Below are 26,889 nucleotides of genomic sequence, written 5' to 3'. Positions count from 1 at the left end.
CAAGTAAGCCGAACATCTGGCTGCTGGATTGAGTATAAAAGTCTAAATACACGGTAGTGTTGGAGTAATACTTGAAACAAGAGCAGTTTAAAAGACATTCTATTACACTGTTAATACCGCAGCAGAGTTTACTACCTAAAATACACCCTGGTTTCAAAGGAGCACAAAGAACAGAAGGTGAGAAAAGTTCAGCCCGGGCGAATGAAATCCTGAATAAGGCCATGGGAGCCGGCGTCCGGAGTGGCGAGCTGCGGAGAGTCTGGCAGAGAGCGTGCTCCCAGAACCAGCGCCTAGCGCGGGTGGCCAGGAGCTGCTGCAGCAGCTTGTCTTCCTTCCTCTGGAGGAGCTGTCAGACTCGGCACGCAGCCTTTTGTCTCTGCCCAGCTGCTGGTTTCTTATCCAGCCCATCGTCTGGTGTGGAATAGTGCCTCCTCTCCGACAGAGGCGCAGATGAAGTCCCTACTGTGAGATTGAGACGCCGAAGGATAGAAGAGTCCTGAGTGATGTCTCCTTCAGGGTGTTCAGCGCCGCCCGTCCAGGCAGCACGGGTTCCACAGACATGTGTTGCACCTGTTTCACAGTGTAATCCAAGAGAAGGTCCCGCTCCGAAGCGGAATCTTCTAACTCCATATCCCGGAGGGCTAGATACACGGATCCGTTGTGGCTGCAACAGAAGCTAACTACTTGACTGGCGTCGCTTTATTCAGGTTCTCCTGAGGTAGATGAGTGTTTCAGGTGTCACCGCGATGCAGTTTCAGATCGTCTCACAACAACCCAACTGAATGATATGTTTTCTTCATGGATCACGAACGACTGTACATTGAACAGAGGGCTCCAGCCTCAGCCTCCTATTTACATCATCGAGTTTACATTCACGACCCTGAAAAACCCAGCCAAGTACGAACAAGCAGTTGAGTGGAAACCTCTGGTTCACGCCCGACCCGATCTCTGCAACCAAGTCACCACGAACGCAGCACGATGTCAACACTGCAGTCAGAACGTGACTTAAAGCTGAATGTTACTAAGATAGAAATGAAGTCCTGCGGTCGGAAGGACTTCCATTATTGCAGATGATGGCCTTGCCGCCTCCCTCATTCTTTTACCTTGACATTGTTCAGCTCCAATAACGGAGACTGTTCCTTGTGTGGTTCGGCCCGACGTTCCGGAAGCTGCTCATGCAGAGGAAGCGGCTGCTGCCGCGAGGGATCAGCCGTCTCTCTTTCCAGCCGAGCTTCCAGGTTGGGCATCTCCTTCCTGTCGCTGGGCTGGATCTCCAGAGCCGGCGTGTCCTTGCAGCAGAAGTACTGCTGCCAGATTTTTCTGAAGGCTGTTCGGAATTTCTTAATGCGGAAGGCGTAGACGATGGGGTTGACGGCGGAGTTGCCGTGCGTGAGCAGGATGGCGATGTAGAGCAGGACGATGGGCTTCTCACACTGCGGGCAGAAGAGCGTGATGCAGTTGATGATGTGAAGAGGAAGCCAGCTGACGGCAAACAGGAAGAGGACCAGGGCCAGGGACTTGGCCAGGTTCAGCTCCTTGTCATAGTACTTGTTGGGGTCGGAGTGACTGCTGGTGAACTTTCTGCTGTTGAGCTGCCTGTGGATCATGTAGAAGATCTCGGCGTAGATGAGCAGCATGAGCAGCAGGGGGGGCAGCACCCAGCCGAAGAAGTTAAAATAGACCATGTACTCCATGCTGATGACGTTTTCAAACTGGCAGGTGATCACCAGGTCGCCGCTAATGGAGCCGTTCTCCTGGAGCCGCCGCAGGTTGTTCCAGCCGAGCATGGGCGTGAGACCCACCACGAAAGCCACCGTCCAGCAGATCACCACCGCCAGGCCAGCGCGGCGAGGGGTCACCACTCGTTTGTACCTGCCAGGGAGGAGAACAGCAATGAGCCCCGACACCGAGTCTGGCTGGTTCCCTCGCGGTTCCCCAACCTCCTTAATAACCCGGGTCAAGCCTGGCACCTCCACAGTCATCCATATGCATTTGAAAGTCCATTTCCTGTGATAACTGTCTCAGGAGAAACGGTTTTATTCACACGTTTTTCTTCGATTCACACCCCAGAGACCCATAAAGGACCACCTCATCTAAACTTAGCTGCCTCATTACTTGCTAATGATTCTGCTGGAAGCTCCACCTCGCAGTCTCCTGATACATATTTACAGAAGAAGATCCTTCTAGTTGGCAGAGCGATTCTGCCCTGCGTTTTGGGGCTCCTTCTTTAGGGGTCTGAGCGTTTTAAAAGCGTGTTATTGAAGTCGCACCTCACGGTTTGCACCATTCGAACGTGTACAACCGCACCTGTAGTTTGCCGAGATGAAGCGCAGTTTGGGTTGTTGCCAGTCAGACCATCTGTTCATTCATACATCCGTAGGGATGCAGTGAACACTTGGCCACCGATAATACACGTCTGAAACGCGACTGTCAAGTTAAAGCCAACATGTCTGACATGTCAAGCACTCAGCCACGGTTACAATGGTATGACAGACATCTTATCTTCAGGTAGCCAGCGCTTAGTCCTGGTCAGGGTTGAGGGTCACTGGGCCAGAGGCAGGACTGCGGGAGGAAACCAGATTACCCAGGGAAAACCCACGTGCACACGGGGAAAACATGCAAACTCCACCCAGAAAGGTCCAGATGGGAAGCCTCTTGCTGAGAGGCAGCCGTGCCAACCACTGTGCCCCACTTGGCAATGAGCATAATTCAGTCGCTCTTCCAGTGTTTCTGGTACATCACTCGTCCGCATGTTTGGTCGTTCATTCATTCGCACCTTCATCGGTGTGACTTATCCATGACTAACCCACGACCCTGGATTACATAACAAAGGAGAAGAGGCGAAGAGCTCACCTACCACTACTGGACTGTGTGCACACCTGGGCAGCTGGGACAGTCCCAGAAATAAGGTGGCTAACTGCGCTGTGTCGGGGAGGGTGAGAACGATCGAGCTCTGCAGCATCAGACCAGGCTTCCAGCCCATAATCCTGTCACCACCACAGAGCCTCCACTTTGCCTTTGGAGACACTTTTCCATCTCAAATCCAGCTGACATTTGAAAACAGACAGGTGAAGCCTCAAGAAATGTCTTCCCTTCAGCACCAAACTGTGTAGTCTGAGCTGAGCTCAGAGCCCAGGGGGCGCTGACGAAGACAGGAGCGACCGAAAGACTCCAAAGTGTCAAGTGGACAGTCTGAACAGGAAGGCAGAGGGAAGGAAGTCATTAGTCTCCAGCACCATACAAAGCCTCATGATCTGAAGTCAGAATGCCGTTTCAAGCAGAGATGACCGGGTGGGCCGGCAGCAGGGCCAGTGGCTGAGGGCCGCTAGCACACAGAATACATGAATGTGAGAGTCACATGACCTTCACAGAGGTCAGCCTGGTGCCTAAACCTGAGTGTTGCCTGATGTGTGCGTGGGAATGGGGCGGGGAGGTATGAGACACCTGGTGCTGTAAACATGAAGCTGCGCCTCCGTTTCCACCGATTCAACAGACTCTCCGTGTCTTAGAATCTGTTTTATAATCTGTCTAATATGTGTCTTTACACGCTGACTTCAAGTGAGTCTCCAGTGAGACCGACTGATATACGCTGATATACATGCTTCTGAGATGAACAGCTGTGAAGATGTTCCTGTCTCTACTGGCAGGCAAAGACGCCTTATCTAGCTCTGTCTTCTGTTTCAGACAGTCAGGCGTCTCGACCAGCAGCCAGACTGAGTGAAACCAAAGTTCATCCAAGCGAAAAAGAAGGATACGCGACCAACTGCTGTTGCCACCGGGCATATTTCAGAATGATAAACAGAGTTGGACGGAGGCCCGGCAGCGCCAAAGTCTCACCGGCTGGTCGATGTCTGTTGCAATACAAGCAGAGCGTGAAATATCCATTCCAACTTTGGATTGAACCACATCACAACTAATCCATGTCGGACTCAACCATTCAGCGATCGGCTGGGACGCCGTGTGCCAAAATCACCTTCTTAATGCACCGCCCAACAACCGAGTGTGACCCCGTCATGGATACATCAATGAGGAAACACTTCAGTGGGGACCAATGACTCGTCCATGCTAAAGTCTAAAAAAAAGTTTTAGCAAACACATCTGTCAAAATCCTCCTGTAACATCTAAAAGCCATGATATTTTGCCTTGAAAAGGGAAGAAGGATTTGAATATGAACAGAGGTACTTCAGAAATACATCCGTTGCTGCTGAAGGGATAAACAAACAAAAGTAGGGCTTCCTCACTGTTCTCCACCCAGAGTCTGAGGGAGTGCTCCTGACTTGGATTTGACTCATCTGAGTGAGTCAATGCGACACCTGAGCTGGCTGCAGCTGCTCTCAGTCTTGACCAGGTTTAACTGAGCTTCAACAGTACAACATGAGGACAGTGGTATTGGGAAGGAGGAAGAGGTCAGAGGTGCTGGACTGCTGAGTAACTGATGTACCAGCTGGAATATTAAAGACACTTAATAGGACGGGTCATGAGCTTTGGGTCATGACCGAAAGGATGAGATCGTGGATACAAGCGGCTGAGATGAGTTTCCTCCGCAGGGTGGCTGGGTGCACCCTTAGAGATAGGGTGAGGAGTTCGGTCATCCGGGAGGAGCTCGGGGTGGAGCCGCTGCTCCTTCACATGGAGAGGAACCAGCTGAGGTGGCTCGGGCATCTGATCCGAATGCCCCCTGGACGCCTCCCTGGGGAGGTGTTCCGGGCATGTCCTGCCGGGAGGAGACCCCGGGGAAGACCCAGGACTCGCTGGAGAGATGATGTCTCCGGTCTGGCCTGAGAACGCCTCGGGATCCCCCGGGAAGAGCTGGAGGAGGTTTGTGCGGATCGGGAAGTTTGGGCTTCCTTGCTCCGAATGCTGCCTCCGGGACCCGACCCCGGATAAGCGGCAGAAGAAGGTGAAGGAAGGATGGGATTAACTCATAGAGCCACCCATCCATTGCTTAGCACTTAGTCCTGGTCAGGGTAGCGGTCACTGAACCAGAGGCAGGAACACACATATACACACACCGAGAGTGTCCAGTTAACCTCGCCAGCATGTCTTTGGACTGTGGGAGGAAACCAGAGTACACAGGGAAAACTCCACCCTGAAAGGTCCAGATTCTAACCCTGAACCCTCTTGCTGAGCGACTCATAGATACTATTTGCTAAATAGTGTCTATTCCTCCTCATGCCGGACGTGTGTGTGTGTGTGTGTTGTGACAACGTCGACATCCTTCCTCCCACTACAGGATCGTAATTGATGCAGACTTCTTCCTGTGAGAAGACGAGTCTAAAATGTCACAGATTGGATGCGTGAAAAGCTTTGTGACATGTCCACCACGGTTCATTCACAGTCTTGTTAAAAAGTCATATATTCTCTGGAGATCACGGCAGCTCAGCGTGGGAGTGACGTTGGTTTCCTCATCAACACCACCTCTTCGTGTCCCTAAATGTGGCTACAGCCAAGTGCCATGACAGTGAAAGGCAATACTGCATGTAGAGGGAGGACTTGAGAGGTGAAACGGAAGGAAGGAAGGAGATAAAATGTGTGAATCACACTCTCGAATGCTTTACTGGTGCATTCACATCATGTCAACACCCAAATGCGGTCACTCAATAATAACCTCGCAAATGTTTCTTGGGACCTTTGCAGACGAATAAAGACGTGCAAACTTTCAAGCATCAATTTGTAGTGTTCATGTAGAAACACTTGCTCACATTCAGTTCATTCAGGCGAGGAAATTCTGGCTCCTAAATGTAGGTTTGACAACTGCAACACGACTGTCCCGGCATGAGACACCAAGGAGCGGTGTTCGGCGAGCGGTGTAAAAATAGACCAGGCACAATTCCAGTCGGTAGACTGGGGTTCTTGGAGGAATGGGTGTGTTCCAACCTGCGTAAATGTCAGGACACAAGTGGAAACTTTCTTCAGCTCATAAAAATGGAAGGTCGCAACCTGACTTTGACTTTAAAAAGGAAAGAAGCCTGTGTTTATTGGTGGCGTGCGATCGTACGCACGGCACTTGCTCAAGAACATGACTCATGGTAACTGAGAAGAAGAATCATCGTGATGCTGCACACAGCTGGATTTTGGGAATTAGCATGCCGAGTCAGTGCAGAAGAAACAGCACAGCGATATCACAGGATGAAGAGACTCATTGTCCTCCTTCCACTGCCCCTGTTTGAGCTCAATTATGGCGGCGTCAATTCAAATAAGCCTGGTGAAGCACTGTGTAAACGTACACCGGTCAATACCTCACTAGAGTTTAGGGAGATAAGCCTGTGCACTGGACCAACAGCCTCACTTCCCAGTGAGGAGACAGATGTTCCCATCTTGGCAGACCAACACAAATGATCACCATGAGTCGAGATCAACCAAGTGATCACCTGTCTACACAGTGGGACTGATACTGTACGGACACAGAGTCAATGTTTATTTTGAAGTGATTCGGAAGGCAGTGCTACACTTTGACAGGGATCCAACATGAGCCCCTCATTTGAAGTGGAATTTTAATGTGTGCTATTTTGGTGTGAGTCTGTCACATCGATCATTCTGGAGACACAGGCAAGTGTGGCCCAGGGGCCACAGCAAGCCCTCTACATGCGGCCCTATCATTTGAATTCTAAATAAATCAACAATTTTAGGACTTTAGGCTTTCTATATATTGCTATATTGAAATGCTAGAATGTTAAATATATATATATATAGTATATCTCAGTCTTGACCAGGTTTAACTGTGCTTCAACTGTGCTATATATATATATATATATATATATATATATATATATATATATATATATATATATATATATATATATATATATATATATATATATATAAAATCTTCATTTAAAAGCATTGCTTTATGAAAATAAAAGTATATATATAATATAAATTTTGTAATAAATGTATATCATGTTGCTAAGATACGATTCATTTACATTCATTTTTTATAGAGAATCAATAAACAAATGATGTAAAAAAAAAAAAAAAAAATTTAAAACAGGACAGTAAGTGAGTGACATATTTGAAGCATATAATGCCATGGTGTAATTACACTTTCCCCCTACTTATATAATATTTAGCCACAAAATGTAAGTTACATTTAAGAGAGTCTTGTCACTTGTTTTCTTCTCACGTATCTTTTGGCTTGATGGCCCCTCATAACAGTCAGTATGATGTGGCCCCTGAGGAAACTGAATCGCCCACTGCTGCTCTCGAACTTATCTAGATAACACACGTCTTTGCTGTGGTTTCAATCTCTATTCGTTGCTGTATGTTGGGGCGCTTCCTGCGTAAAACCATAGTCTTTCGGGTTGTCAACTTGATCATGACAAACGGGACGTTTCACGGTCTGCTCTCATGTTGGTGCTGAGCTCTCAGGTAGATCTAGAGGTCATTGAAGCAGCCTGACAGCGAGGAGGTCACACACAGCGCGTCAGCCTCGACACGTGGCGCGACGGAACCTCATCGTTACCTGGTGGGAATCTTGACCCGGAGGTAGCGGTCAATGGCGATGGCCAGCAGGGCCAGGATGGAACTTTGGGTCAGCACCAGCACCGTGCAGGCCACCATCAGACAGCTGTAGAAGTGAGTTTGCAGTCCGATGCTGATGGTGATGGCCAGCGGGATGACCAGGGCTCCCACCGCAATATCCGCCAGAGCCAGGGAGACGATGAAGCAAAACGTGGTGTCTCGCAGCGATTTGTTGATCCTCACCGCCCACACCACCATCACGTTACCGATCACCGACGCCAGCGCGATCACAACCTCCATCCCGATGTAGAGGGACTCGGCGGAGACGGGCGCCCCGGGCATCCTCGCCGCCGACGATGCCGAATGTCCTTGGCGAGAAGAAAAAGGGTGGCAGCGTAGACCGGCGCAGCTTAGTTTCGCCCCAATGTCCTCCAGAGAAGTTGCCTCAGCAAGGCAGAAAGGGAATCCATTCGGAGGGAGACAAGCCGGAGAAGAGCGGACCCCCTGTTCGGAGCGCATCCACTCGGGTCGAGTCACCTGCTCCGGAGCGCAGCATCCTCACATCGCGTCCACACACACACACACACACACACGCACACGCACGCACACAACACCCGGTCCACCGCCGATAAACAGGTGAGGTGGACGAAAGCGCACACTTGCCTTTGCGGCTCCTGCGCAGGCGCCCCCTCCCACCGTCAGTAAGTGCGAGATTTCCCAAAATAGCCGCAGGAGTCTCTCGCTCCTCTCCGCCCCAGAGTCTTTGTTTCGCCCGACTCGCGTCAGGAACACGTACCAAGCGTTGGCTCGGACCGTCCCGGGGAAGTTCCTGAGACCGTGATACGCGCGACGCTTGCGATGCGCACACACACCTTTCTGGACCTTGCTCACTGGGCTTCAGGTCCGATAAGAGCTTGCAGCAGGCGGCAGAATCGCTGATAAAGCCGTTCCAAACCAGCGTCACCGCGTATTCATATTTCTGTGGGTGATGATAAAACACAGTTCAGAATATTGCGCAGCCAAATTGTTACAAAAAACAATGCAGTTTGGACTTGTACCCTGCTGAATGACTGAATGCAGTGGATTTTGTTTTGCTTCAACACAGATTTCATTTTTCTAAAACAAATAAATAAATAAATATTTATTAAATTATTATTTTTTAATTTTATAATATTTATAAAATAAATAATTATTCATCTTCATGACTTTCTCTCATTTTCAATTGCTTTTTTCCGTGGACAGCAAGTGTTATCAAACCCGAGGCCTGGGGGCCAAATACCGCCCGCCGAGCCATTGAATTTGGCCCGCGAGTGCTTTCATCTCACAGCACGACAGGTTATGGACTCGTGCTTGTTTGTTTTTGGCCTCTTATATGAATTTGACAGCTACGCAGATGCTCCCAGCGACACAGGGCAAAATGCGGGCACAACTTGGACAGGTCCATCACACACAGACACCTATGGTCCATTCAGAGTTATGAATTGAATGCTGTACACTGTCAGACTGTGGGAGGAAAACAGAGTCTCAAAATGGATTGAGAAATTAAAGCGACATGGGAGGACCCCATGAACCTTGGCTGAGACCACAGCCTCCAAGATATTCCTTGGTCAGAGTGGAGGTTGAATAATTTAACTGAAAAAACAGTGTAAGATAAGATCAGCTCTACACTGAGGCTCAGATGACTGAGCTCCACACACCTCTCTTTCTGAGAAAGCATGAAGACTTTCTTCGTAAGCACCAGGTTGTCACAACGCTGGAGGAAAAGAGTGGCGGGTCAATAATATGTCACCACACCGAAACACAAGCAGCAGACCATAAACTACACGGCTGCCATCTTGAGTCTCCCTGGTGAGGGTCAGAGGTCATCTCGCTTGAGCTGTGACTGCGGGAATGGCTAACAAGGACGAGTCATGTGCAGAACACAGAAGCTCACTGGACTGTGAAGAGCCAGAGCTCCAGGTTTGGGGAAGTGTTTTCGCACGAGAGGAAAATGTGAGATGGCGAGACGGCGGGAATCAGAGGGAGATGAAGGCGTCCTCCGTCTGTGGGCAGCGCCGCCGTTCCAGCCGTCCGCAGGGGTCCGGAGGACGACGCTGCCATATGCTGGTCTCATATGTTCATCTCATTTTATCAGCACCCGAGAGGCTGGCGACACGCTAACAAGAGCCAGGAAAACGCTGGAAAAGGTTCAAGGTTCAGATGGTTTTTTCATTCTGAAGCCCTGGAACTGGAGGGGAACGCGTTGGATTTCATCATATTCTCAAGTGTGAATCAACCCCACGATTTTTAATCGACTTTTTAAAGCTATAAACTCAATTTCCTCACCCATTTTTATTTATATGCGCATGACAAAACAAATAAGAAGAATCATAAAAATAACTGGGTTTCATTTTGTATTTTTATATTGTGTATTTATATTTTTTTTAATCTTATTTTCTTGCATAGTTAATTGAATAGTTTGCTTGTTTGCTTGATGTCCATTATTTAAACTAGTTTTCCCTTTATTTCCCTTTAATTCTTATTTTTTATTACGAAAAGGAGAAAAACATCGCTTAAAAATTACTTATTACACTCAATCAAAACATTTGCAGCAAAACAAAACATTCATCACTGCTATGTGAGGAATGTGACTCATATTTTGTCAGTTCCGATTCAAGAAGACCACGGACCACAGCAGTAGCTCAGCCATCTGTAAAGGAAAGACGCTCGCGAGCATCAAGTGGACGTGGTATCACTGTTGGCTCAGTGTGTCTCCGCTGCGTGGAGAGGAGCAAACACAGTCTTCACCGACAGAGTCATTGAGGCTGTGTGTTCTTGCTCCGGGTGAGTGAGTCTGAGCGTGTCATCCGCTCCGGCGAAAATATGTCCAGACTAATAGCTCTGACAGCCCTTGGGCAGGAATCTTCTCCAGCCTTCCCAGATAAACGTGTGAGGATGGATCTCAAACTCTTCGGAGTCCCATCAGACCCTCGACCTCAGCTGCAGCCAGTGCTGCTGTGAGACATGAGAAGCTCACAGTTTCAGCAGGGTTTGACTCTGAATTCAAGGACAGCGTTTCTGGTGAAGGAAAGAGCCGGTCTCCGAGGGGCCACTGATCCTGACAGCAGCAGGATTACTGCGGCTGACAGCCACGGAACCTTTTCCTCCCCTCAACAATTTCTCTCAGAGAAACTGTTTCGCCGTTAGAAACAAGACGTGAGGGACTTAAATCGTGCGGCTCTTGCACACACACGGGCGGCGGTGAGATAAGACGGATTTCTATTTGTCCCAATCGCTCAGAGGACCTTCAGCAAGAATGTAAGAGCAGAAAAACACATTTATCACACAGTCCTTGAGGAGATTCGACAAACCTGAGTAATCGTTGTGCTTCCTTGAATGACAACATGGCAAATAAATGACAACAAAGAGGCGGAGTTTGACAGAGACAAAGGAAAAGATCCAATAAATCAAAGACAAAATGGACTTCGAAACATCCGAGTGAAGACGTATTTGCTGGAATTACAATTCGAGCACAGGTTTTTAGGGCTTCATTATTTTTCCATTTTTATCCAGGCAACAAAAAGAATCAATTATTCAGCAGTATATTAAAGTAAGTTATATTTCTCTCTGACTGCAAAATGTAAAGTGCTCATCCTGCAACATTGAAGAGTGTAAATTAGAAAAAAAGGAGGCGTTTGTCTCAAATATTGATCACTGTTGACTAAACCGTGACAAGGTGCGGAGCATATGTTGGAGTGACTTTGGAAGGAGCGTCTGTTTCTGTGTGTGTGGGATGAAAAGCTCGGAGCGGTGCTGCCAGCTGGCTGTGCCACGCACTCTCCCTCCCTCCTGAAGTGACAAATCATTCAGCCTGTCCATTTGAAGTTGTGAGCGAGGAGGTGTCTGCAGGTGGCCCATCTGTCCGTCATCTGACGGCCTGCCTCTCATGGGAGGGAGGAAATCAGTGTGCATCAACTGGAGGAGAGAATTTGGAGCAACTCTTTCCTGGCACGACCGTGTCACTCCCCTCTTGGCTAGATCTGAGCTCACTCTCCAGTCTGGTCAGAGCAGACGGTACATGAGAGCTGTTGGAACATGTTTCTAAAGTGAACGTAAAGAGCACAGAATCTTTTAGCTGACGTTAAACGTAGTTGTAAAGGAGCAGTGGCCCAAGATGGAACCTTGAGGAGCTCCACATGCAATGGCTTTGGAAGACTGGACTGCAAAGTCATGAGGTTGAAAAGCAGACCGAGCAGAAGGAAGGCTAGTAGCTGGCGGACACCCTGGAAAGCTCATCCATCGGACCATGAGACACAAGACAGACAATTTAGAGCAACCCTTTTTTGGGGTAACTGTGAGGGCACAGAGGAAAGTCTGAACAATTCAAGTTAGAAATGAGCAGGGTTGTCTTCATCTGGATGACAAGTGAGGACCACATGAGCAACAGGGCTCCGAGATCAAATAAACGTAGGTTTTTGGCGACCGATTTTGGTGGGGTGGGGTGAACCTCCTCAGACAGCAGGGCACCCCAGGGACACCAGCCTCAGAACACCTGACAGGAGGTCCATCCTCAGTGTGGAGGGGCTGCACTTTGAGCCTCTCCTGGATGGTGTTGCTTCGCACCCCGTAGCGAGGAGAGTCCCAGACCCCCGGCAGCAGCTTGCATCTTCTTGAAGCCCATGCAGACCTCAGATGAGACTCTAACTGACCGGTAAATGGACAGCTCCTTCACCTGGGGAAGGCTCTCATCATCAACCCAGACAGAACGTTCCAGCCTTGTCCGACTGAGCGCTACGGACAAAGCTGATCCTCACAGCACGAGCGGAGCTCACCAAAGCCAAGACCCTCTCCTCCCTGGCGCGCCACTGAAAACAAGAAGCTACAGTATCAGAAGCAGAAGTCATCATCCTGCATGGAGCGCAGCCCCCCTCCTGCTCCTCATGATCTCAGCACTGATGCTCTGAAACAGAGAGAACAAAGGTCTCCCTTCTAGAACTCACCAGTAACACACACGTGTGTTTATCCCAAACAAGTCCTCCACTTCATAATGAGCATCAGCATAAAGCCAAGTGCAGCGGGAATGAAATAATGACGTCTTCGAAATCGCTACTTCCGTTTGAAATCCTGTTCCTGTTTTCACTGACTGCCGGAGACGCAGAGCAGAGGAAACATAATTAGACGGAGGAGGAGAAGAGATGGATGAGGAGGGAGGATGAAAGGGAAGCGGTGGAAAGAGTCGGCGGGTTAATGGGAAAACTCTGAAACTCATGTGTTTCGCTGGAAGCCATCGGCTGTGGATGTGGGGCTGCGTTCGTCCAACTGTGGATGGGAGGAGAGGAAGAGCAGAAGTGGGTCAGATGTGAAGCTTCGGCTGCCAGTCAGGATCCGGCGTTGTCATGGGAGAAAGAGTGAACAACTGCTCCTCATTCCTCCGAGGAACCTCTTTCACTTGACAGCCTCCCGACAAGTCGCCTTCATCGTGTCCTCTCAGCAAAACAAACACACACACAGACGCGCGTGCTTCACTGAAGACCTCTTCACCTATTGATTCCTCTGACCTCCACAGTTATCCTTGAATAACAAGTGGGTTTTTAAGACCCTCTACAAATATCCCAGAATCAAAAATCCCAGAATATTTATCAGTGGCTGTCAGTCTGTTTCTGTTGCGTTTTCTATGTTAAATCACTAAAAATACCAAAATGCAATGGCAATAAAACAAAATAAAAATCGTCATTCTTTGGCAGCTCCTCTCCGTCAGGAGTTTTGACACTCAAAACAACTTTGGCGACTTTGGAACAATTCCCCTTCTCTGCATTATTGAGGACATTATGGCGAAGAAGTGAGAATGAATTCAAGAGCCGTCCACTTCTCCGGGCCCTGAGTGCACTTCATCAGCAGCGCGGCGCACATCTCCTCATTTATTAATAAGATTAATCCCCACTTCGGCGGGCCACTAGCCGCTTCATTTTAAGAGCAACTCTGCAAACCCTCGGCGGATCTGGGAGTAACATCCGACCATTTGACGCGACTCAACGGAAGAGGGAAGATTAAATTGAGCGAAGTCATAATTCTGGTCTGCGTTGATCGTCTGGGTCCAGACAAACAAAGACGTCATGATCACGCGGGAGCAGGTTTGCAGAGAAAACAATGAAAGTTGGAGGCATGATGATAAAGATGATGGGGTCAAGGGGGCAGCTGAGCCAGCAAGAGCGCCACAGCTTCCTACTTCCCACCCAGGTGCAGACTGACCAGAGACAAAGACCAGCAAGAGCAGGTATCAGCGGATCTTATCCAGACTGATCCTGATCTGAGACCTTCTATGAGCTGCTATAAATATCTTGGGGTCCTCATAGACAATAACCTGGACTTGGCTCGGAACACTGAGGCCCTTTGCAAAAAAGGACAGAGTTGTCTCTACTGCTTAAGGAGGCTGAGGTCCTTCAACGTCTGCGGGACAATGCTGAGGATGTTTTATGAGTCGCTGGTGTCCAGTGCAATTCTGTTCGCTGTGGTTTGCTGGGGCAGCAGACTCAACAGACTCAGACTCGCAAAGCTGGTGATGTGGTGGGGGTGAAACTGGACTCCTTGGAGACGGTTATGAAGAGAAGAATGCTCCTGAAACAAAGGAGCATCCTGGACAACATCACCTACCCCCTCCATCCGCTCCTGCTCCAATACAGAAGCACATGGACCGACAGACTGACACTACCCACCTCAAAGACCGAGCGCCACAGGAGCTCCTTTCTTCCTGCGGCAATAAAACTGTCCTTGTCCTTGCATCTGCTATGCTCTTTTGTATAGCTTTTTGCACTTTTTCTTTCTATTTCATGGTGATATGTTGTGTACAGAGCATGTTACGAACATAACTTCCCTTGGGATTAATAAAGTTTTCTGATTCTGATTCTCCCAGAAAGACATCTCAGCGCAGACCTGGCTGAGCAGTGCAAACCACTTGTATTTGAAAGTCTTCTTTCCACACACTCTGTCACTTCTGACACTTTGACACGCTCAAATCACATTTCTACAGCTGTCACACAACTATTATCTGAAATCACCATCATGAATATTCACCGCAGCGCTCGATGGCGAGGAGGATTTCTCAACCGAGCGGTCGCACGCTTGGCTTCATGCCCTTGAGTGGTTGGTAGAAATTCATGGCGATTGCTTCCTGACCAACGTGGCGGCGACGCTAAAGCTCTAGATGAAATGCTTTTCTTCGCGCCTCATGGGCAGATGGATCTCAGCCCCCTCATCACCTCCCACCTCTCATATGTGATGTTGGTTTCCATGGCGACGGCATCAACGTGACAACAAGGATCTTGCTCACGCTGGAGAGCCGTCACTCTGCTCATCAGGAGTCACTGCTCTCTTCAACAGAAACAACCGTCCAAGGTAAACAGACTCCGCTGCTGAAACAATTCAGCCAGAGAGAGGAGGAAACTGGAAATCCCAGAGAGCCTCGCCGCCTCCAAACCAATCAATGCCAATTCTTGTCAGGAGACAAACTGCTGACTGGACGCAGTCCGAAAGCCAGGCCAGGCATTACCATATTCATGTTGGAGAGGCCGTTGTGCCTTCTTTCCTCCCCAGCCGTGGAGCATCTCTTCACCACCAACACCAACAACATGCATGTGTTCCAGCGGCGCTGAAAGCAACTGAAGGGATCCTGAAGAACATGGGCATGTAGGATCTGTTTGCTCCTGAGGCGCACAACATGAATGAATGATGAACACATTCACAGATGAAGAACAACAGCACGTGCGCGCTCAACAACACTCTGACGCAGCTGAATATTCAACACGCGAATCAACCTGCCTGCTCTGGTTCCCTCTGACGAAACCTCTGCTGCAAGTAAAATAGCACATTGCGTAACTGGAATTCATTCGGCAGCAGAGGTTTGATGGAGAAGTATTTTGCTCCTTAGAATGAAAGCCTTAGTGCAAACCGATCTCTGGGTTCCACTTCCCCTGAACTTGCCTATGTCTTAAATGGAGAACTTGAAAGATGCGACTGTTATTGTCGGGGAAACAGCAGCAGAATAGAGAATTGAAAATGACCTACATTCACGCATTGGACGGAAACACGACTAATCCTGGCCTTAATCTAGTTTATCAGACCGACCACAGGCCTGAGTCTGGAACTGCGGCGAGCAACAAAACACATCAACACAACCCAGGGATCAGTCTTAGCAACATAAAGCCCATCATGTGGTCGCAAGCTTGACAAAACAACTGGGAAAAGAATTCCATTCATGGTTCTCAGTCTCTTTTCAGCGATGTGGCCCATGTCAAACCCATGTCAAAAAGCAGGAGAGCAGCAAGAAAGAAAAGAAAACACAGACAGACTCAGACTCGGCCGGAGGAGCTGGGGTGGAGGTGGGTTGTGCTGGCCAGCAGGATGAATCGTGAAGCAGGTACCAAGTGAAAATGACATTGACCCAAACATCGAAAAACAAAATGTATGCTCAGAATGACTGTTTCGGTAAATATGGTTTTAGAGACATTGTAGTTCAGCAAATAAAACGTGAACGACGGAGAAGTCAGGTCTTGTTTTGGGTCTTGAATCTGTGGATGTGCATCATGATGTCACTCACTTGTAGACGTTCTCAGTCAGGTCGCTGTGTGGAGCGGAATGCTAAACACTCTCCCCACAGAGGAGACACAGTTTTGCACTAAGTATTCTCAGCCCACGTGTGCCGTTGTCCCGGTGCTCTTCATTACCTCGCTGTAAATGCGCATAACTAACCAACGACAAGGTCACGGTCGGCTATCAATTCCACTCTGACGGATCAACGCGTGTGTCGGGGGTCTTCGCTGGAGGGCGGCGTTGGTCCCGTGCATACTGACGACTCATCATGTTTGTGACCTTTCACAAACACAGAACACCTCATCCACTGCTGACCCTTGTCTAGTCCCATCAACCCTGTGGTTCGGCTCACAACCGTTCCAGTTTGATCTATACATCTAAAACCTCAATTTCAGTTTCAATAAATCCAATTTCATGTCCATGATTTTCAGCAGGACCATGTCCAGCACCACATGGCGGAACCAGATCCACGAGGTGCTGCATGTTGGGTCCTCAACAGCAGCAATTTCCTCTGTCCTCAGGCAAACACAGATATGCCGGTCATTTCCAAATAGCCACTGAAACGCAGCAGCTAAAACGTGACATCGAATTAGCCACTGCTGACAAGTGTGTGCTTCAGTCAACTCAAGGTTTATGGAGAGCAAAGACACTTCAAACAAAGAGTCGCGCAAGTGCGATGCTGGAAGAGACACCTGCTGACTGATGCATCTCCTGGACGACACAGAGTGCACAGTCCTGCTGGAGGTTTTAAGCAACAGAGGCTCTTCTGGATTAATATTCCATCCCTTTTTCCTTGCATCTTTCTTCCGCTCTCTTGCGCTAGCTGTCTTTTTGTGATCCTGACAAGACTTCTGCTCCATCAGGGTACGGACCGGGCCGAAGCTCTCGCCTGGGGCCCTCCGAGACCAGTCACAGGTCACGCCAGCCGTCACGCTGAGGAGGCTGACAGCCAGGCGGCCGATTCAGCACCGAGAGGATTTGGATTTTCTCCTCTTCCTGCCCTTTCAGATAGAAAACTGGTGCGAGTCGTCATCGATCGGCGCCAAGTCTTCTCATTATTTTTAGCTTTCTATCTTCAGCGCCGGCGTCACGTGGCGCCCTCCGTCGCCGTGACACTCTCCCTCTCTTTCACCTCCCTGCTGCTGACTGGAGGAACTTGACTGGCTAATGTGAGCGCCGGCTGTGAGCCCTGATCGCTGTGGAGCCGCTGCTGCATTCATTTGATCTGTTGATGCAAGCGTCATGCTCGAATTGGTTGATCCCTCATTTGTCCTCTCACAACTCTGGTGACACGTCTGTGGCTCTGCACGCCGTCACCAAGTGACGCCCTCAGAGGCCACCTCTGACTCCAGCTCCCGCGACATGAGCTGAAGGACTGGTGGGCCTTTTCACAGAGGGCTGACAGTTTCAAGTTCATTCATTCACAAATGAGTCCCCGCCTCCAGTCCTGTTCCAGCAAACTCAAATATGAATCATCATTGTAGAGTAGGTTAGAGACGTTTTCGCTCCGTTTCCAACATGCAAATGTGAAACCACCTCCTCCCACCACCGCCATCACTGACAAGCTTTCTTTTCCAGTGACCTGCATGGCTATGTCACAGATATCGACAGCTCCTTCACTCAGTCTTTTGATTCTTTTTTGTCCGGTAATGTGCCTCACAAACGCAGGTGTGAAGCTGTGAAAGGTTTCCTCCACAGGGAGAGCTTGATAGAAGTAAGTGGCAGGCGCTGACATGGACAGAAGTGGAGGCAACATCAGCCAGAAACACAGCTGCAGTAGAGAGATATTGTCATGACGTCAGTGAGCGCAGCAGTGAAGCTCTGACTCCAGGAGTCATCTATCCCACGAGAAGGCCCTCAGTCAAGTGTGTGCTCCCTGAATGCACTAACAACAACCACGTTTCATCTGTAAATAGCTGCCGCCCATTTTTGCTCCCGGACTTCGAACAAATCGGAGTCCGAACAAAAATTTCGAGATTTTTTTACTTCTGATTTCGAACGATAATCCAGAACTCGAATTCTGGAAAAAAACATAACGTGCGCGGACCAACCAGCTGACCCACGACGCACTTTGTTATTGTGTATAACTCAGCCTCTGTATGCAGACGTGTCCCGTTAGCTACATTTACTGACTGTTTCTTCTTCATATTGAGGTGTAAAACCTTTCCTGTCTCCACACTGGACCCTGGTAGAGTGTCACAGGGGAGGTGCAGGGTTTGATGTCCTGTTGTGGGCTGGAGCTGGGACAGGGATGAGGCGAGTCTGGGACAGAGCGTGACTTGGTTTATGACTTTGTCACAGCCAAACTGCACAGAAGCGCACATTCAGAGCTGGACACGCACCGGGCACCTCTTCACTTCTGGAGAGACGTCACTCACTCGGCAACCCCTCCCACATGCAGCGGCCACACACATAGAGGAACAGCCACCTGCAGCAGACACTCTACATTCACTCCTACAAAAGACTATTTTAAGGCTTGGAACGCATTAGTTCTTTTTCCATTCATTGTAATGGGAAAAATCAATTCAGATTTCGAACAAATTGCTTCTCAAAAGGCCATCTGGAATGGATTGTGGTCAAGAACCGAGGTACCACTGTATATACAATTCCCACATAACCATTACAAGAGTCTTTTAATTCCCTGCCTGACACTGCGGCTCAGAACCTTGCTCCACACATGCAACAAGATCACGACAGAAGGTGCAAAGACTCTGTCCCTGGAGAGCGACGAGGAGATGCTGCTCAGCAGCTTGGTGGAGGACTCGGCAATGGAGCAGGCAGGACGTGTTCCACTCACGACTGTGGTGCAGGCAGGGCAGATGTATTTATAGCGCACAATTCACACACAGCTGCAGTTCAAAGTGCCTCACGGAAGAAAGGAATCCATAAATATGTGATGGGGATTGCAGAAGTTCATTTGGAGAAGCAGGACCCACAGAGCAGGAGGAGTCGGGATTGAATCTTGGAGAAGAAGAGAAGAAAGACTGGAGCAATTGACTAGCAGGGGCAAATCCACCATCAAGAGAGAATCCCAAATGAGCAGATGCGGTCTAAAAACAGATGCCAGAGGAGAGGAGAGTAACACAGGAGAAGATTGAACCCTCGACCAGCAGGTGGAGGTGTTGATAGTGGACACAAATCCGTCCATCCTTCAAGTCTTGTTTAACTTTAGGATTTAGGAATCGACTCAACACAAAAAGGTTTGGAGTTACGCATTGAAAAGAAAATGTCAAAACCAGTCGGTCACCCTGGGGGGGAGCTATCGACCTGTTCTCACACTAACAAAAAACATCACAAAGGTCAGTTCTTCTGCTCCCAGTCTCACAGACAAAGACCAATGATGAAGCCAACAGTGACACCGATCAGAGTCAACCAACAACAAGGTCCATTGATGATGATGATGGATGGATCTTTATCACAACCATCTCCCTCCAGCGAGCGGATCAATAAGAGCCGAGGCAACAGGGAGGGCACAGGACTTCATTGGGCAGCAAATGCTTGTACATGGAATATGCACATTCAAAATGATACCAGCCGGTAAATCGATAAGCTCCGGGGATTGTTGGTTCGAAGAGCCGACCTCTGACTTCAGGAAAGTCGCAGCACCACGCAGGACAAATGCACGGTTTTGTGTTACTGAAATGGTTGTTGTGCTGCGGCACAAATCCAGACATGAAAAATCTATAGACATAAATGCTGCCATACAGTGAGTGCTCTTGATCGCATGAATATTTAATGCTCACATATGCTGCTCTTGAAATAGTCGAGCGTCAACACGCCAGCCGAGGCGAGGCAGAAAGGATGTTGGATCACATATCGCTCGGATCAATACTTGGACCACGCAGAGTCGATAACTGTCTTTCATCATTTCCTCTATTTTTTCCCTCTAAAAAGTGAGATTAAGAAGTGAAACCGGAGGTGGCTGCACAGCAGGCTTCAGGTGATGAGGGACGCGGGGCAGAAGAGCCATGATCAGCTGCAGGAAACCATCAGGCTGAGGAGCGGCCGGAACCTGGAGTGGATCAGAGAGAGTTTTGAAACGTTCTTCCATATCATTGGACTCATAATGTTCAGTTCTAGTCTGGAAACAAACTGGAAAACCCAAGGAGAAAACATGGGTTCGAGGAAAACTCATTCCAGATTCAGAATTGTGGCTGCACTTGTTCCGCTCAAGGTGCTAATGCTAGCGCATGAGACAAAAGGTTGGTGCTTTCATGTCTAACCGTATGAAGGTTCTGCTCCAGTTCGACACAATTAAAGCTGCGACTCTGCAAGACGCTGATGCTGGTTCAGCACATCATCTCTGCTCTTCCTTGCTGGGTAACAGCTTGTGAAATGAGCTGAGGCGTCGGGAAGTGTGTATTTAGTCCCATAGAAAGTCACCTTTAACAACAGTCCTGTTCTGACCACTGCATTCCAAGTCAGCACCATCACTTCCTGTTCTTCTATGAATAACGTGCACCTCATATAAGTCTAGGTTTCAAAGGACAGGTCTGTCCCAGTCAAGCAGATTTGTCTGAAAGTCAAAGCGATGTAATAGCAAAGATGTGTGTTACTACTTTGTAATAAGCTCAATTTAAATGAGCTACAGGATTTCAAGTTTTAAAAAAATAAAGAGAGAAAAATCTATAAAATAAAGAAATATAACCCTAAAATAAAGTTTTTCTTTCAAAATGGCTTTGAAAAAAAATCAGAATTATTCAACGAGAAGCCATTAAAAAAAACATCAAGTGTTAAAAAGAAAAAACTTTGCACAAAAACATTGTGGTGAAAATAAGCAGAAGAGCTAAATCCATCGCTGCTCCCCAACAATGGGTTCCCAAAATGACTTTTACAGATTCCTCCAACTCCTGAACTGGGGCTGAGAATATTTTGTTTCATCAGTTTGGTTGTAATGTCCAATCCAACAATGCTGCGCATCCGCGCCAGTCTCCACCCCGAGTCATCATAGTAAAGCAGCAGGTAATGACTTCCATGGCGCTGCCCAATTCCCTGGTAATGGGGCTGCAGCGTGTCGCGGCACCAGGACTTGTTGTTCTCTCACGTCTTGGCAGAAAAATATTGTTGCTGCCGGTGTTTCAGAGCGAGCGGCACGGCTGCTTCTGAAATTGCCCTCACTTTCCAATTGATTTTTCAGACTCCTGTGCCCCCCAAAGACGGCGAGTCTGAGCTGGGGTTGCAGTGAGGCACCAGCTGGTGCTTGAGCCAGAGAAGTTCTCAGCCCAGTGAGAGCGCAGAAGTCATGGCCCTGCAGCTGGAGAGCAGGCTCGCAAATACCAACTGATAACACTGACATTTTTCAGTGCGCTCCCTCTGCTTCATTGGCTTTCAAGAGAATACTGACCGATGGTCCATTTCATGGCAGATGACTCATGTTCTCCTCAGACGTCCTCAGATGATGAACCACTTGCCCCTCAGCTACCTGGAATATCTTGGTCCAGGTTCACCACTAACTTTCACTGTGTGTCGGGTTCCAAAGTGAGCATGAAATCCACCTCAAATTCTCATCAACACTAACATCCAAGTATTTATTTCCTGAGGAACACCTGCTCTCCCACGCTGCCAGCACCAGCACCAGCACATCTGAAGTCAACGCTTTCATATGACAGAAAAAAATGGCATGACTCACAAAAAAAATGGTCCGTTTGACACTGGACTCATCAACTTTCATGTGTCTATTGTGACAAAACATATTGAGGAATTTCAGAACTCTTTTGCAACCCTGGGATCCGGGACATCATCATCATCATCGTCCCCCCTAGAGCAGAGGTAATGTCCAAAGCACCTGCCTTTTTTTCTTTCTGTTTGTGTAGAGACGATGGCCTTGGTGTCTTCTCAGCGCGACTTAAATCTGCAAATGTACATCGGTGGAAATTGAGCTCTGAAAATGAGCAGGTCAAATGAGCCTCTCCGAATGGAGCCAGCAGGTGCTGCAGGTTCCAGGCAACGCAAGTGGGAGCCATTGGCGGTTAATGTCCGGACTCAGGAGCCACTTAATCCACGACTGTGTCGTCCCTCTCAGAGCACAGGCAGTTTTGCTTCATGACATGGTCCTGTGAGGACCATTAAAGTGGACACCCGGCTCGGCTCATGCCTCCTATCGGGGAGCGGAAAACCCTTCCTGCCGTTGGTACCCCGGTGGTGTGTGCTCTTCCACTGGGTTCAGTTTGTGCAGAATCGCAGGTGTGTGATCCAGGAAGAAGAGCCAGGTGCAAAAGCAATGCAACCGATGGCGTCAAGGCACTGAAGTTGACGGGTCAAGTGCATATTCGATGGCTTCTCTTTCTGGTTTGGAAACAGAAGTTTGCTCTGTCCAGACAGGCAGGACAGACTGGGGGACTATTTCAGGGTCACCCTTCACTGTGGGGGGATCGTAATATGAATTATTTTCAACAGAGCAAGCGACATGAAAGACTAGATTTGGGAAGAAGATCAGACGTGAGAATGCAAACAAACAAAAGCTCCCTCCTGAAGTAAGAAGGGGGAGCTGCAATGAAAGGAGCTTTCAAGTGAGTCAGCATGAATAATTTTCACAAGTTGAAACCCCATTTTTGTATCAAAGGAACTTCGAAAGTAGGTTATCCAAAAAAAAAATCTAATGAAGGTTTGGGCCAGGTTTGAGTGAAAAACACTGAAGTGAGAGAAGCACACGAAAATAGCAGATGGAGGAGAAGCAGAAGACGGACGGATAGAAGAGGCCTCTGACGGAGGACGAAGAGCAGATGGTGACAGAGAGGTTGTGGGTTTGATCCCAGCTCCAGAAGGTTTCGGTCAACTCCTAAAGGAGGTGCCAAAGTTAGTCCTATCAAGAGCCTTTGAGGCAGAAGAACCGGGGGAGCACCGTCCGACAAAAACAGAAGACTCCCAGTCAGCACTGGGAAAAACTTGAGAACAGGAGAACAGCCAGCACCAGTCTGTCTACCTCCCCTCACATACTGTATACTCAAGGTCCAGTCACACAGGATAAAGCCATGGCCAGTGGCTGCAATAAAACATCAACGTGGTGCTGAACACCAAGACAAAACTGTAAAGGGGACCTTGGAAACTTGCCCCTGAGCGTCGGAGCTGCATGTGTAATTCTGAATACATTTCAATAAACAAAGAGAACGCAGGGAATTTGATCTAAAAATACCACCACTGGCTTTTCTTCTAAAATAAGAACAGTGTAGGTCGAAGCAGAACCGGGGGGAGGTTCCACTAGCTGCCTAATCCCACGGGGCGGAGCGTTACACTCCGACCTGGTGATTTTTAAGAGATTACAGTCAAATGCAGCTCAATGAATGAGCCAAAAACATTAGAGATCAATCTCCAGCGCAACATGAGAGTGAAAGGAAACTTGAGACAGACAGGCGCTAATCCGCTTCCACCCTCTTTCGCGAGGTCACCAGGGAAATTTTTCAGCTCTCCGATCGGTTCCACAACTCTAGGATCCTCATAGTACTGCAGTTATACTCTGAATAAAGTCCTCCAGAGCTGCACTTCTTCTCCAGAGCAGTACACCTTCCTCGGGTCTTGAGGGAAACTATCTGTCAGATGTTTCAGCAAGCAGAAGCATGGCTGCTTTTCCCTCAGCGCCCAGTCAATGCTTTGATGCTTCAGTGGCGAGTCCATTTCTATTCCAACCTATTCCATTGCACCATGACTTGGTGAGCAATTGTCATCCATTCAGTCTCCAGGAAGCGCCACTGAAAAGCGAAAACTGAAAAAAAAGTGGACTGGTACCAGCAGTAATGATGTGTTTAACAAGCACCTGCTGCCTCGTGCAGATGACTGACCTGATGCCTGGGTTCTTATCGGGCTGCTATTACTTTGCATAAACACTCTCCCAAGCTCAGAGGGGACGTGTGTGTCGGTCCAATACACACGGGCCCAGGAGTGTGTTTGCGTGCGGGCCCTTGTGCCTCATTAGCAGCAGGCTAGCGTGTTGTCCTGACGCTAATCCACCGCACCAGGTCGGCCTCATTCATCAGCAGCTGCTTGGTGCCAACCTCCTTCCAGGATGCTGGGAGCAACCCAAGCCAGCAACATCCGATAACAAGCTGGGCTTCTCCAGGCGAGGCCGGCTCGCCGGGTCCGGTTTCACACGCATTACACACTCCGGGAGCACTTTGCTAAATCTCCAACGAAAGCATCATTTGCCCAGCACATTGATGCGATGGAGCAGACTGCTGCCATGTCAGGTTCCTTCTTCAGGGCAGGCACAGGTTATATCGGGGTCCAGTGTGCAGGGCAGCGCTTAACACGGAGCTGCGCAGGAATCATACGCAGTTGAAGGTGGAACAATGGAGGGAGAAGGCAGAGGCAGGAGGACACCCTGGACAGGCATCCAGATCAAACCAGACCCTGGAGCAGCCTCTCGGAACTCGTGTCCCTGGAAGAGTGGATTTCACAGAAACACAATTAAATTCATCCTTTTCTCAGAGCGAGGGAGGAGGGGGGCGGGGAGGCTTTCACGCAGCCTCTTAAAACCACACTCTGTGCAAGTCTGCCGGGGATTTTAGGGACGCGCCGCTAATGAACTGGGCTAAACAAATCAGAGGCAAATAAATGGGGACAAACATAGAGGTTTGAGGTGGGTGTTCTCCCGACGGCCTCGCCACACCCAAAACCACACAATGGATGACTTGAAAATCTTCATGTGGGGGACCAGAGTCCTGTCCAGAGTGTCCCCTCCACTCCTTCTGCCACTTGAATTTTTTCCTTTTCAATCTTTTGTGTGCTTTTCTTTTTTAGCTTTAAGATATACACTTGAATTATTGAAGCGCTGACCTTTCAGCTGCTGTGAGGTTTAAGATCAGAGGATGAGAGGCTTGCTGCCAAGGTGATTTCACAATGTGAAATCTGTGGAAGCTTGATAAGGTCAAATGCATATAACCAGCTTCCTGCGTGTTTACAGCAGGCATTAAAAAGCTGAGCTCTGAGGATCTCAGTCGGCGCTGCCATCTGTCTGCAAAGCCCAGGAACTTTTGGCTCCCACCAAATCTTTCACAGTGGTAGAAGTTGAACACCAAAGTCAGAAAAACAAACCGCTCGACAAAGCACCGCACACTGTCGGCGAACAGGAAACACAGACCAATAAAAGAAGCACAACAAGCCACACACAGGAAGGAAAACAAGCCAAGAACAAAACCCTGAGATCAAATAAACACAGACGCACACAGCAACGTGCTAAAACCATCATTCCTGATCAAAACAAACACAAGTGCAACATCAAAATCGGCAGCAACTACAACCCCGTGTTTAGGGAAAAACCCAATCACGACAGGAGAAAATCCACACTAAAAATGGGGGCAAACAACAGGCACAAACACACCTCTCTAAAAATCCAAACACACTAGTACCCTAAAGTAGAAAGTCAAGAACTGCAGTTTTTGCTCCACCAACACTGGCGAGGAGTGGTTTTGCTGAGAAGTGAGAAGCGTTCGGAGACTCCCCAAAGATCCAGACGTGAAAAAAGCCACTGAAATAAAAACTTTATGTGCTTTTGTTAAAAGTTCTGTTGAAACGCTTGACAGTGTTTTTAACCACGGAATCTTCAGCCACAGCTCATGTTTACTCCACGAATGTTCAAGCATCAACAGCCTCCACGGCCCGCTCACAGTCACGCTTCTCCGAGACATGGAACATACATCCTTCCGACATTCCCTCGGAGGTTGGTTGTCATTAGTAAGTTGCTGACTCTTGATAGTACAAAGCAGCCGGCTGTGACCATCACAAGGTACGAGCTGAGTGGGGGAGCTCTCTTCTTCTCCTCATCCACACCATGTCTTCCTTCTCTCTTGTAAAGTTGGGAATGTGAGTGATCAATGTACCGGAGAGCCTTTTTTACAAGACTGTGCAGGTGCCGTGCCAGTTGTGTGCAAATGTGAGGGGGGCGACTGTCAGCCGCTGTCACCATGGCAACCCTCCCATTACACACCACTCCGTTAAATTGCCAAAAAAAATGGCACATATCTGCGTGTCATCCTGGAACCTTTGATGTGACTCATCTGTATTCATGGTTGTGTACGCCAGTGTTCATATTGCCTTGAAAAACAACATCATGCTTGGGCAGACATTGAAGACGCACTGAATTCAGCATGGAATTGGGTTCATCTGGATGGAGTCATACGTTGAACAAAAGCCAGTCGACAGAGAACAATTCAGTTTTCGGCTTCAGAAAGTGGAATACAGCACTTACAGTTTGGCTGTTTCATCAGCACCAGGCACCTCCTGGGTTCCCGGATCTCCCTGTGAACAAAGACAACCAGGTCCACGTCAGAATTCTACATTCATGATTGATATTGTCCAGACCATAAACGAAAGTCCAAATCACTTTTTGCAGCAGATTAATGGCTTTTAGGAGCGGAACTGGGTTCGGCTGCCAGTCCCAACCTGAAGTACTGATCCGACCCAGGTCGCGTTCAAGTAGAACCACTCATGAACAAAGTGCTCAAATGTGGTGAAAGAAATGTGGTGAAGGTGACGTCACAGATGCCGCCGGGGTCTTGTTTTTAAAGCACTATTATTATTATAAAAAAGCATTATAAAAGCTCTAGAAAAATGGACTGTTCGATCCTCTTCCCTCTGGCAGGAGGCTATTGTCATCCAGACCAGAACCTCCCGTCAGAGGAACAGCTTCTTCCCCCTCGCCGTCAAACTGGTGAACTTGCGATCAGCCTTTGTGGTTTATTTATTTTGTGATGTGTTTGTTCATGACAGCACTTTATTCCAAAGCACTTTCCTAGTTGGTGGGATCCCCACAGACCATGGCAATAAAGAGAATGCTGCCCTCTGCTGGCCGGTGGCGTACACTGCCGAAGAAAGCAACTCGGTCCGACTTTAATTCCTTTTATTGAATCAACGTTTATAAATAAATAACGG

At 48.6% G+C, this 26,889-nt stretch overlaps 1 protein-coding gene and 1 long non-coding RNA gene across 2 annotated transcripts; both read right to left on the bottom strand.

Annotated features, from left to right (window-relative positions):
• Positions 1-1,090: 1,090 nt before the first annotated feature.
• LOC128749118 (adenosine receptor A1-like) lies at positions 1,091-8,315 on the bottom strand. Its single transcript, XM_053848380.1, has 2 exons — positions 7,463-8,315; positions 1,091-1,872 (listed from the first exon to the last, which is right to left on the bottom strand). The coding sequence occupies exons 1-2, from the start codon at positions 7,978-7,980 to the stop codon at positions 1,092-1,094; spliced, it is 1,299 nt and encodes a 432-aa protein (XP_053704355.1). The 5' UTR covers positions 7,981-8,315; the 3' UTR covers position 1,091.
• An 11,249-nt stretch (positions 8,316-19,564) lies between these two features.
• Positions 19,565-26,680, bottom strand: LOC128749122 (uncharacterized). Its single transcript, XR_008412901.1, has 3 exons — positions 26,342-26,680; positions 26,207-26,256; positions 19,565-20,038 (listed from the first exon to the last, which is right to left on the bottom strand). It is a non-coding gene; the product is annotated as an uncharacterized LOC128749122 (long non-coding RNA).
• Between the last annotated feature and the right edge of the window lie 209 nt (positions 26,681-26,889).

Source organism: Synchiropus splendidus, chromosome 18 (genome assembly GCF_027744825.2).
Source record: "Synchiropus splendidus isolate RoL2022-P1 chromosome 18, RoL_Sspl_1.0, whole genome shotgun sequence".
Lineage (NCBI taxonomy): Eukaryota > Metazoa > Chordata > Actinopteri > Syngnathiformes > Callionymidae > Synchiropus > Synchiropus splendidus.
Note: the sequence above shows the minus strand (reverse complement) of the source record. Positions and strands in the feature narration are given on the sequence as shown.